Source organism: Lynx canadensis, chromosome D1 (genome assembly GCF_007474595.2).
Source record: "Lynx canadensis isolate LIC74 chromosome D1, mLynCan4.pri.v2, whole genome shotgun sequence".
NCBI classification, from domain to species: domain Eukaryota; kingdom Metazoa; phylum Chordata; class Mammalia; order Carnivora; family Felidae; genus Lynx; species Lynx canadensis.
Window position 1 is genome coordinate 57,432,594 of NC_044312.2, and position 12,588 is coordinate 57,445,181.

At 50.8% G+C, this 12,588-nt stretch overlaps 1 protein-coding gene across 2 annotated transcripts in view; it reads left to right on the forward strand.

The window, feature by feature from the left end:
- The first annotated feature begins 201 nt into the window (after positions 1-201).
- CHRDL2 (chordin like 2) overlaps positions 202-12,588 on the forward strand; it is a 32,241-nt gene continuing 19,854 nt past the window's right edge. For both annotated transcript variants that reach the window (XM_030332179.1, XM_030332176.1), the window contains exons 1-2: positions 202-356; positions 11,894-12,006. In XM_030332179.1, the coding sequence (XP_030188039.1) occupies positions 275-356; positions 11,894-12,006 (195 nt within the window). In that variant the 5' untranslated portion in view covers positions 202-274. The remainder of the gene's footprint in view (positions 357-11,893; positions 12,007-12,588) is intronic.

The following is a 12,588-nucleotide window of genomic DNA, read 5'->3' on the forward strand; positions in this document are numbered from 1 at the left end:
CTTTTATTGCTTTCCCTTCTTGCCGTACCTTCCTCCATCTCTCCAATCTCTCTGTCTTTCCTTTTCCCTTGTCCTCTTTCCACCTTCCTCTTATTCCCACCTTGGACCTCTCTTTCTGTTCTCACCGCCTACTCGACCCTTCTCTGACTCTCCACTGTAGCAGCAGCCCCCCCTGGTTGCTTTTGTGCCCCTGTGCCTCAGTGTCCTCATCTCAGTTTCTCCCGACGCCCCTCCTGGCTCAGCGCCTGGCGGCCTGGCCCCGGGGGAAGGAAGGATGGTTCCCGAGGTAAGGGTCCTCTCCTCCTTGCTGGGACTCGCGCTGCTCTGGTTCCCCTTGGATTCTCACGCTCGAGCCCGTAAGTAGGGGAGGGGAGGGCTGGATAAGCAGAGGAGGGATGCGAGCCCCTGGGATGTGCAGGGAAAGTGCCAGGACTTGGGACCCCACACTGTTCTGGCAGCCTTCCAGGCAGCACCTGTGCGGGGAGAGTGGAGACTCCTCTGCCGACCAGTATGGGCTGATGAGTCTGGGATACTGGGGGGAACTTGGCAAAACTCAGGGCCAGGGGGGCTGCTGCCAGGGACCTGAGGAGAGGGGGACTGAGGGCAGTGGGAGAGAAGGCAGGACACTGTGCGCATGTGTGTAGGCTGGTGGTGGTGCTTCATATTCTCAGCAGAGAGCAGGGTATGTTTGGCTGCAAGGGTGTGAAGAAGGTGATGGAGATGTAAAGACTATTGTATTCAAAGGGAGCCGGTGCAAAGAAAGAAGAGCTCGCTAGGTAACCTCATTCTGTTATCCGCTGTGATCCTCACGTGACTCCCAAGAGGTGGGTACTATCATTTGCATTTTACAGATGAGAAAACTTAGGGTAACAGAAGAAACTTGCTGAAGTTTACAGAGCTAGTAAGCCATCCAACGCCAGAGCTCTCCAATTCCAAATCCTATGCTTTTCCCCCTGCTGCACAGCAAAGCATCTGGAAGGAAACCTGATTTGGAGCTGTAAGACCCTGGGAGGCAGCAGGGCACAGGGAGATAGACCAGTCTTCACTATCCCAGATCTTCTGAATACCAGCTGATGGAGGGCACCTCTCTAAGCCTCAGTTTCCCAATCTATAAAATGGGAGTCAAAAATCCCAGGACTGTTGTGAGAATTAAATCGGAGAAAATATAATAAAGCAACTAGCTGGTACATGGTAGCGTCTTAAAAAAAAAATCAGTTCCCGAATTCATGCTTCTCCACTTAGACAGTGTAACCTCAAACAGTTTATATAATCTCTCTGCAGCTCAGTTCCCTCATTGCCTCTGCCAGAGGCTCCTGGACCTCCTCTCCATCCCCAGTCTCTTAGAATACTGTGAGGATGGAAAACAAAACCAAGATTCTCTTGATGAGAAGGAAGGAGTTTAGTTCAAACCCTGAAATACCTGATAAAGAAACTGAGGACAAGGAGGGGCAGTGGTTTGCTCCAGGTTACACAGCGCAGAGCCTGGGATGAAGACCCCAGGTTCCCAACTCCCCGCCTAGCGCTCTGCCCTCCCCACAGCTCCACTCCCCCATTGCTGCCTTTCTTGGGCACATGACTTTCCTGAGCTGGCAGTGCTGGATTTTGTTTCATTCTTGTCTCTGCTTGTGAGGGCAGGCTGCAAGTCTGGTCGTCTCTGGGCTGCCCTTAGCATGAGACTCATAGAAGTCCTTAGTAACAAGTAATGGAAGGAACTCTGTTGGGTTCAAGTCCTGCCTCTGCCCCTTAGCGGCTGTGTGACTTCTCATAAGTCACAACTTCTCTGAGCCTCGATTTCATCACCTAAGACACATACTTACCTGGAACCCAAAGAGTTCTTGGGAGGATTAAGGGAAGTGACTGTGTTCAGTCAGCCAGCACAATGCCTAGTACTCAGCAAATTCCTCCTCCCCTTCCTTGGGCCCTGGAGGTTTCCTCCTAACACTTACCTGTTGTTTCTTAAAAGGGACTTAGTACAGAATGCCCTTAATGCCTGCCTCCCTTCCTCTTGGCACATCGTTCTTAGCTCCCAAGGTGTTTCTCCGGGTACTGTTGCCCCTGATGCATCTTGGAAAGATGTCCTAGAATCAGATCATTGTGCATTGCTCTTGTCCTACCCACACCCCTGCTCTTGGCCTCCCATATCTTGTCAGGCCTTCACCACCTTGCCAGGTCAAACTTCTTCCAGCAAACTTTCCCTGGCCACCTGATCCACTCTGCTCTCCTTCCTCTGTGCCTCCACTGGCCTTCAGGCAGTGTCTTAGGGAGAGACACACAAGAAAACAACTCAGAGAAGACTTGAGTTAAAGTGAGGTGGACTGGCATTCAGAGGGGTATGTTCAGATTCTGGGATGTCAGAGCTGAAAGAGCCTTTGAATATCACCTGCTTCTGGGGCACCTGGGCGGCTCAGTCGGTTGAGCACCCGACTTCAGCTCAGGTCATGGTCTCACATTTTGTGAGTTTGAGCCTCACGTTGGGCTCTGTGCTGACAGCTTGGAGCCTGGAGCCTGCTTCAGATTCTGTGTCTCCCTCTCTCTCTGCCCCTCTCCTGCTCATGCTCTGTCTCTCTCTCAAAATAAATAAACATTAAAAAAAATTTAGAAAATCGTCTGCTTCTACCCCCCCCCCCAATTTTCCTATAGTTAAACTGAAGCCCAGAAAGTGGGAGTGACTTGCCCAAGTTCACACAGCAAATTTATTAAAGAATAGATTTGTTGCTTATGGGTTGTGTGAATTTGAACAGATCACTTCCCTGCTTGGAGCCTCACTTTGTCTAGTGCTGACAATCTATGAATCTAGGAACAATCCTATTCTTTTTTTTTTTTTAACGTTTATTTATTTTTGAGACAGAGAGAGACAGAACATGAACGGGGGAGGGGCAGAGAGAGAGAGGGAGACACAGAATCGGAAGCAGACTCCAGGCTCTGAGCCATCAGCCCAGAGCCCGATGCGGGGCTCGAACTCACGGACCGTGAGATCGTGACCTGAGCTGAAGTCAGAGGCTCAACCGACTGAGCCACCCAGGCGCCCTGGAACAATCCTATTCTATAGTCATTTGCCAGAGTCCTATTTGGATGTCTCTTATGATGGTCCTTGTCTTAGTTCAAGTAAGATCTAAGGCCCGTTGTACATAAGAAATCTCCTGGTGACACCTTAGGTGCTTTCAGAAGTGATACCAACAGATGGGAATTCTCAAGTCTGTGTCATGTCAGACTCCTGAGGTGGCTCAGCCCTGCGGAATGCCAAAGGCCTGTGAACACACATGGCAGTTTGCTCCTCAGTTACAGTGCAAAAAGGCTATTCAAACAAAGGTTATTCTGTCCTTGGCTCCGTTTCCAGCCACAGATTGAATTCAACCCGGACTGAGTCTCAGCTCTGGCCACAGGCTGAGCCCTGATCCTCAAAGCCCTGACCACGGACTTAACCCCGATTCCAGGTCTGTGACCTGGTCACTGACTGGTACTGACCCCAGCCCCAGGTGAAGACACATACATGTATGATGTTAGTCAGTTTGGGTATCCATTTCTCTGTGGAATGAGAACCGGCCTAGTATCTTGATTCCCTCTCCGGTGCTCTTCCCCCTATGTCAGCACCTCTTCCTTGTGCTCCTCCCTTACTATTGCCACCCCCTTCCACCCGCAAGGTATCCGGCTCGCTTCTGCTTTCTCTTCCCTCCCGCTGTCCAGTCCTGCTTTCAAGAGACAGTCAGTTATCAGGTAAAACCATCAATTGCTCTAGCCTCTCTCCAAAGGTGATGTGAACTGTGGGAATTGAGGCTCTGTTCCCAAGTGACAGAATCCCAGACTGCAGAAGCAGAGATAGGGCAGGAAGGGAGCTCCCATCGTATGAGTAGTACAGAGGACAAACTTGGAATCAGAAGGTCAGGGCCTCAGCCTGGCTCTGCTACTAATTCCAGCCACGCAGACACCAGACAAGTTGCCTTTCTCTCCCCCTCAGTTTTCCCAGCGGTAAAGAGAGATGGTTGACCCCAAGAGACAATCATTGAGGACACTTCTGGCTTTAATATCCCGTGATTCTAAGACTCTAAGATCCAAAGATGCTGTTGCCTTGATTCTGAGCCTGTTCTGGGCTTTGGGAAAGGAAGTCAGGGTGTTTAGGTCTGCAGCCTTGTACTCCTGTCCTGCTAGGGAGGAGTCAATAGATCCTCAGACACCAGGAGTGGCCCCTCCAGTACTTAGGAGGCCTAGAATAGTGGGTGTGTAGGGGGACCCACCGGCAGGGACCCTGCCCTGCTTTTCAGCTTAGTTGCATCCCCGTCTACCTGTCCAGATTTACACGGGGGAGGGGGACACCTGAGTGAAGGCTTGACATCTGGCTCCAGGCAGGCCCCTCTCTGGGTCTGTCTAGGTGGTTCTGCACTTCCTCACTCCCACCAGTAGAGGTCTCTGTCTCACTCACTGGCTAGCTGGCTGCTGAGCAGGAGCTGGGTAACAGCTGCGCAGTTGTTCCAGCTGTTGCACCTGTTCCAGGACTGGCCTCTCAAGTTCCCCCAGCCACCAGCCATGGCGCCGGTCTCTGGGAGAGGGATCCTGAATCCCTTGGACTCCCAAAGAAAAGGACTGGTGTGAGAGCGGTGCCCCTGGGAGATGCAGTGCTGAGATCATTTCAGGCAACCCCCTGGAGGGGATCTCATCCCATCCCAGAGAAGGCGGTTCCAGTCTTCTTATGTTACCCATTCTTACAGCTGGGATTCTTCCTTATATCTCACCTGGATCCTTTTGTTCGCAATTCAAAGCCATTTCTTCTGGTCCTTCCCCCTTAGGGAAGGGGTGTTCCTATAAGCACCCCCCTCAGATCTGAAGACTGCCACTGGAGTTTGTGCTGGCATAAATCAATGATCTTAGGCAAGTCCCGACCTCTCTTCTTGGACTCAATTTCCACATCTGTAATAAAGGATTGGATGTCATCTCTCAGTCCCTAACTTTCTAAGATTCTGTGAATCTAAGTATCTATGTCCAAGGCAGAACACAATGTAAACGGTCTCATCTCTGCCCACCCGCCCCCCCCGCCCCCGACACTTGCTGGTAACAGAGCTGCCTTTCCTGGTTTGACAGGTCTCTCATTTCAGGTCCTTCTGTACTCCTGAACATCCATCATGTGCCAGAGAAGAGGAGTCAGGTTCAGAGAAGTGAGGGCCCTTTCCCTAGGTCATACAGCTTAGCTACTGAGGACCTGAGGTTTTCACTTCTGATTCCCTTAGGAGGCCTCCCCCATTGGGTGCCAGTGCCCAGAGCAGAGCTTATGTCTTAGAGGGAAGCAAGTTTGTTTGCATGAAAGGGAACTATAAATAAATAATGGCTGTGTGGGCGCAAGGGAAAAGATGTAAACTTTCTCACATTCCTGCGCAGCTGGCTCGCTCAGGTTTCTTGAGTTCTTGCAGGCTGGGGACAGGCCAGCCACAGTCCCAGGCCTCTCTCCTCACACCCCAGATCCCCTGGTCCCTTCCAGCCTCCCCTGCATCCCAGAAGCTTCTTTTTGGTTGTCTTTTCTGTTTCTTCTTGGAAGAATTCCCAATCACACTACCCACTCCTAACTATCCCCTATGAGGCCTTGATAGCATGAGGGTTTCAAAGCAGACTGTGGGATGACCTTGGATGGAACAGACTGGAAACTTTGACTTACATGTGAAGATCATGGAATTGCTCATCCCCTTACCTACCCGGGCTTCTGCCCTTTTTTACATGGTATTTGGCTTGGGAGTTTAGATGGTGAGGGCTGGAAAGGGGAGGTCAAAGGCTAGTTCCGGTTAGGTGGCAGGGTCAAAGTGCTAAGGGTCAAAGTGCTAAAAGTGCTATCTTACCACATGATGAAGTATTTTCTTTGTTAAAGAGGTTTCCAGGATTAAGGACCATCAATCACCTCCTCTTCCAGAACTTCCCCTCTCCGCTGACTCAATTCTTTCATGGCACGTTCATTTATTGAGCACCAACTCTGTGTAGGACCTGTGCAGAGCACTGGAGACCCAAAAAGTAATGAGATGTGGTCCCTGCTCTCAAGAAGCTCACAGTTTAGTAAGGAAGAAGAATGCACTTAATAAGTACTTCAAACCCAGTGACAGGAGTTGTCACAGAGGGCTGAACTCAGTTCTGTGGGAGCCCTGAGGAAGGACTGGCAGCTGGCCTGGAAGGGTGGGGTGGCTTCACCGAAAGGGCAGCATCTAGACAGGCTTTTGAAGAATGAAAATGAGTTGGCCAAACATGGAGTTGGAGAATCACATTCCAAGTGAAGGAAACAGCATGGGAAGGCGCAGAAGTGCGAAAGAACCTGGTGGGGTGGTGAAAGAGTGAGAGATTCAACAAGAGGAGGGGAGGCTGAAAACGAGGCCACCACTGACAGTGTTGCTGGAAAAGCAGGCAAGAGCCAGCTCATGGCAGTCTGAGGTGACATGATAAGATTTAGAGTCTATATGGTAAACGCTGTTGCCCTGAAATCAGATGGGACCAACTAAGTCCAGCGACTTTAAGTCAGTGTCAAGCTAGGGAAGAGCTTTGGCTATGGCCTATTCAAGTGGATGCTTCGAGCAGGAAGGGGAGCTAGCACCCGGCACGTCCCAGCCACCTGCAGCGGCCTTGCGTGAACCACAGTCACCCCCACCTCTGTGCCTTTGCACGTAGCTCCTGACCTGCCTGACAGGTCCTTCCCCTCCGTCTGCACCTTGTTAACCCCTCCAACATCCAGGTCAGGCATCTTTTCTGGGGGGGAAGCCTTCCCCAAAGACTCTGTGCTTTCACTGTCATAGAGCTTGTCACACTGTATGTACAGTTGATGCTTGAACAATGTGGGGGTTAAGGGAACCAAGCCCCTCAGAGTCAAAAACCTGCCTTTAGCTTTTGATTCACCCCAAAACTTAATAACTGGTAGCCTACTATTGACTTGAAGCCTTACCGATAACATAAGCAGTCAATCAATACATATTTTGTGTGTTATATGTATTACATATGGTAATCTTACAATAATGTCAGCTAGAGAAAAGAAAATGTTATTAAGAAAATCATAAGGAAGAGAAAATACATTTACAGTGCCGCAGTGTAAAAAATCCACATATAAGTGGACCTGTGCAGGGCAAACCTGTGTTGTTCAGGGTCAGCTGTATTATATCTATCCATCTTCTTCATTAGGCTGTGGGCTTCTTGAGAATGGGGATTGTGTCTTACTTAGTCATGGCCCAGGCCCACAGACTCGTAGAAGACTTGATACACGAAAGCTCAATAAATGAATGAATAGCACGAAGTAACATTACTACACCTAATGATAATAACACTTTCTGTTTTTGTGTCAAGTGCTCCCCATTCACCTGGTTGTTCAGGCCTGAAACCTCAGTCCTACTGCTGTAGACTGTTCCTTTATCCTCCCCGCCCACATCCAGCCTGCCCCAAAGCCCGCCCACCATACCTCCTAAGTGTTCCTCAAATCTGCACTTTTACCCGTGGGCACAGCTTCCGTCTTGGCCCAGGCCAGCATTCTCTCACAACCAGTGACTGCAACAGCCTCCCTGGTCTCTCTGCCTCCAGTTTTGTCCTCCAACTCCTCCAACCCATTCTCCACTCCTGTGGCCACACTGATAATGCTAAAATGCAAACCTGACCATGGGCATGCCCCGGTTTAAAACTTTTCCGTGACTTTCTTTTGCCCTCTGGATTCTCAAGGCCCCTTGTGAGCCTCTCCCTCCCTCTCCAGCCTCCTGACCCCTTTCATCTCTGTATCCCATCCCTGAGGTCTGTGTAGACAGAGGGGGCATTGAGGGAATCTGGCTTGTGAGTGTGGCTAGGAGAGTGTGGGGAGCCACAGGAAACAGGGTTGGTGAGGTTGTAAATGACACCTGGGAGATGTGACCTCAGTGGCAGGTACCCTGATATTCATGCCCTAATGGGTGTCTGGGGGCTGCCCATAAAATTGTGGGAACAAATGGAATACCATGACAAACAGACTGTTAGGGAAGTTTGGAGTCAGCACCCAGATCTGCTTTTTGTTTTTAACCTACCATTTACATTTATTTATTTTTGATAGAGAGAGACAGAGCACAAGTGGGGGAGGGGCAGAGAGAGAGGGAGACACAGAATTCGAGGCAGGCTCCAGGCTCTGAGCTGTCAGCACAGAGCCCGACGCGGGGCTCAAACTCACAAACTGTGAGATCATGACCTGAGCCAAAGTCAGATGCTTAACTGACTGAGCCACCCAGGTGCCCCTAACCTACCATTTAACAGAGCATCTAATACATGTCAGGCACTAGGCACGTTGCATATATTATCTGATTTAATTCTACAATAACCCTGAGAGGTAGCCAAAACTGATCCCGTTTAACAGATATGGAAACTGAGACCTGAAGCGATTAAGTAATTTGTCTAAACTCAGGCTACAGATAAAAGCCAAATCCAGTTTGAATCCTGACCTATCTGACTCCAAAGCCAGGGTCTTTGGACTATATACACACACTTACATGCATTTTGAGGTGTAGGAAGCTTGTCCAACTTTAATTCTTCTCTATCTAAAGCCTGGAACAGGGCCAACTGTCCTTTTCCTCCACTGCTGTCTTTTCCCTGAGTTAGACATCACTGCTAGGGGCCATTAACTCCAAAAGATCCTCAAGAGCAGGCCCAGTTGCCCCCTGAGTTGGGGAGAGGAATGTGGGTACAGGTGGATGGGATGAGGTACGGTGGTGGGTGGAGAGGGGCAGCGGGGCAGGCCCAAGGGCAGGGCAGGTGGGAGAAGGCCACAGAAGATCAAGGGAGCAGATGGGAAAGGAGGGGATGTGAGAGACAAACTTGGCCTCCTTCTTCATGTTACTCACTGGCTCCCTGAACCTTATCCTAGCCCACCTTGGAAGCCCCGAGAGCTTGGGTGTGTGGCACCACCAATATATCCTAAATCATGGAAGCTTGAAATGATCAAATCTTAGAACCACAAAATCACAGAAGCTTCATGTTCTCATGAAATGTAGGCTCTTAGAAGCACAGAATTCTCAAATCTTCAATCTTAGAAACTTGCAGTCTTAGAATTGAGAAATCACAGACTCATAAGCAGTATCTGTGCAGAAACCTTTGGAGATCAAAGTTCACCACCCCCCTTATTTTGCAGAAGAGAAACTGAGGCTGAGAGAAGGAAGAGCAAGGCTTCCTCATTGTCACAAGGTGATTTGGTGGCAAAAGGAGTTACAGCTCCTCCCAGCCATAAGCAAGGATGGGTGCTAAAGCCAGGACTGCAGGGATGGAAGAGGCTGCAGCCTGGCCGGTCCTCTTTCTGCTTGGCTTTGGCATGGCCTTGGGGCACTCACCTCCCTGGTATAAGAGGGAGCCCCAGGCAATGCCACCCTTCCTTGTGCCTCTCACCTTGGAAGGTGTGGTTGGGTGGGGTTGTGGCCGCAGGGCCTCCTGGGGTTGAGGGACCGGCCTGCCAGGCCCCACACGTTCTCAGCCACTGCCAGGTCTGTTGGTGGGGCAACCGGCTTCCTGGCCTGGGCATGGGCTGAGCCGTTCCCTCTGTCTCCGTGCTCTGAGCAGGCGGCAAGGGGGAGGGGTGCCAACTGGCACAGGGGCCAGGCTACAGGGCCACCCCAAGGAAGGTGGGAGTAGAGAGTTTCTTCAGCAAGGAGGCTCAGACCGAAGGCTTCTTCGAGGTTGTGTTGCAATCGGCCCCCTCCCGGGTCGGGGGAGGGGACTGAGGAAGAAAGACATTATTCAATCCTTGGAGAGTTGGGCTGGCTCTGACAAGCACCCCAGCTGGGGCTGTGTCCCGCCTTCTCTGCCAGCGGGGGCTGAGAGATAAACACAGCTCATTTGATACGGGCCAGCCTGGGCCTTGCTGGGAACGGGATCTGCTGTCTGATCCCCCCTCTACTTTAGGGAGCTGGGGAGGGGGTGGGGAGAGAACCAAGCCTTGTGCTGCTACAATCCCCAGCGGCCACTGAAGCACTCTGAGGGCATCATGACCGGGACTTCAAATCTTTGTTCCTGGAGGCCTGAGAGGCAGAGCAGCAGTCATGCAAGGAACCAGAGGGAGGCCGGTTCCAGCTTCTTACAGGGGAAACTTTCTGCAGGTTAGGAATGGCCCCTGAGCCTCTCTCCTCTGGAGGTGTGTGCCAGGGACCCGCCCCAGCACCCCTGACTTGGAGAGGGGATTTCTGCATTGCATGAGCTGGCCCTGCTGGTGTGCTGCTTTCAGCTCTCTGTGATTCTCTGTGGTCCAATATCTAACAGGAAGACTCTAGGAAGTGGGCAGGAGGAGGTATGAAAGGCACCTTCTAGATTCTAGACCAGTAGGGAACAGGGAAAGAAAATAGAGAACAGGGTAAGGTGGCGGCTGAGGCAGAGAGAGGAGCCCCTAGGCCCTGGGATTGGGCAAAAAGCCATGGAGTGGGGAGGTGAACTGCGGAGGGCTCTGCCTGGGAGTAGAGTCCTGGATTTAAAACACTAGCTGGATGGCCTAGACAAGTGCATCCTCAGTTTTTCCATCTAGTTTTCTCATCATTACGGTAACAACCCCACGACCCTGTTAGAGGGACACTATCATCTATTCAAGATGACCCATCTTACAGGGTCATTGTTACCACAATTATCATAATCCTAGCGCTCGACTAAGTGTTAGGAACTGGGCTAAGTAAGCCCTTGACCAGCATCATCCAATTTAACGTCCAAAACAATAATGCCAATGAGAGAATTAAGTAGTTTATGTAAAGAGAAGATAGTCAATAAATGTTGGCTCCTTTTTCCATAGCTCAGTCTCATCTAATTCCACAAACCTTGGGGACAGCTTAGCTTGTGCTAGGCATCCCAGTTCCTCCCTAAAAGAGTTTTCCTGTAGGACTGACAGCATCCCTTCTGGGTTGTAAAAATCACCAGGTACCTGTGAGGAGGAGATTTGGCGGGGACAGGGCAAAAGGCAGCAGGGTGAGGAACGGGGCTGTGAGCCAGACCTGGAGCCCTGACCCAAGCCTAGGTGGTGATCTGGTAAGAGGTGGGGGCAGGCGGGGAGACTGATTGGCTGTGTGAAGTGAGTGAGGAAAGCAGGATTGCAGGAGATGTATCTAACCCACCTGGTGAAACAACCATTTCTCAGTCATTCCTGGAAGCATTCATCTGCATATAGACAACTGACATGCAGATCACAAAAGTAATCAACCATAGTGCAACCATAGTAGTCGCAATGACCATTGTTAAGGAAATTTAGGTGTCAGCTTTCTAAGAACTTTTCACTCCGTAGCCCTTGTTTTCCCAGTTCAAACACTTTCCATCACAGCTTGCTGAGCTGTAAGGACACAGTACAGTATGAACACAGAAAAATTGCTCTGAGTGGCTTTATTGAAAAGGTGGGTCATAGGACCCAGAGATGGTGTGTGTGTGTGTGTGTGTGTGTGTGTGTGTGTAGGGAGAGGCTCAGCAGTGGGAAGGGGTGGGGTGCAGAGATGTAGTAAATAAATAAGCAAAATGGGACCAAGGGAAAGGAAGCCAGTGTTATTATGAGGACAGAAGGAGCTCTGGACTGAGAGTCAGGAAGCTTGGGCTAGCATCCCTCCTTGGTGACTGACCTTAAAGGTGTAATTTATCCTCTCAGGGCCTCAGATTGTTCATCTAATAACATTTATACCACAATTTAAATCTGTAAACACTTTCACTGTCTGATCCCCCAACTGCCCTATGAGAGAAGTGTTAAGGTTCAGAAGGGGGAAGTGACACATCCAAAGTCACACGGCAAGTGTGTGGACAAGCTAACAAACTCGGATATTCTGGGCCCCTGACTGGAGAGCACTTCTGGTGGATTCCCTTTCACCTAAGTGGTCCAGATGACGTCCTTCCTAGAGCCAGAAAGAAGAAGGGATGAAGCAGGGTCTTTGGGCTGGAGACTCCTATAGGACTGACAAAGTACTGGTTGGTTTGCCAGGCCCAGACATGTTCTGCCTTTTCCATGGGAAGAGATATTCCCCCGGTGAGAGCTGGCACCCCTACTTGGAGCCACAGGGCCTGATGTACTGCCTGCGCTGTACTTGCTCTGAGGTATGTTCCTTTGGCCACGTGACCACCTGTGACAGGTACGTCCGGGAGACCCTAGAGAAGTCACCCCAGAGAGAGGGTGGGGCCATGCTACTTCCCTAGCGAGTACGCAATACGTGGGAACAGACAGCTGTGTGCGCCTCCCAGAGATCAGTCACACCACGGGTCAGTGGCTGGGCTGGGCTGGGGACCCGGCCCCTCCATCTTTCAGCCCAGCCTTCCTTCCATGTTGGCTGCTGCCAGCCTCCTTGTGTCCCATGCAGCAGAGGACAAGAGCCTCCCTGTTCTGACCTCCCATTCCTTCCTTTCCTTGTGCTATTTCCTTCCAGCCACCTCTCTTGCTGCCCTGCCTTAGGATGTGCTCTCCCAACTCCATTGGCTCAAATACTGACTCTTTAAGGCTTCACCCAAATGCCCCCCTCACCATTAGCCTTATTATTGGATGCCTCGCCTGCAAGTGTGTCTCCTTCTTGGATGCCACATAAGATTCTCTGTCCCTTTCTCCTGATCACTGTTGGCCAAGTATAATAATTATCTGTGTCTGTCAGTTACTGCCCCTTCTACATGGGGCCCCTGAGAGCAGGT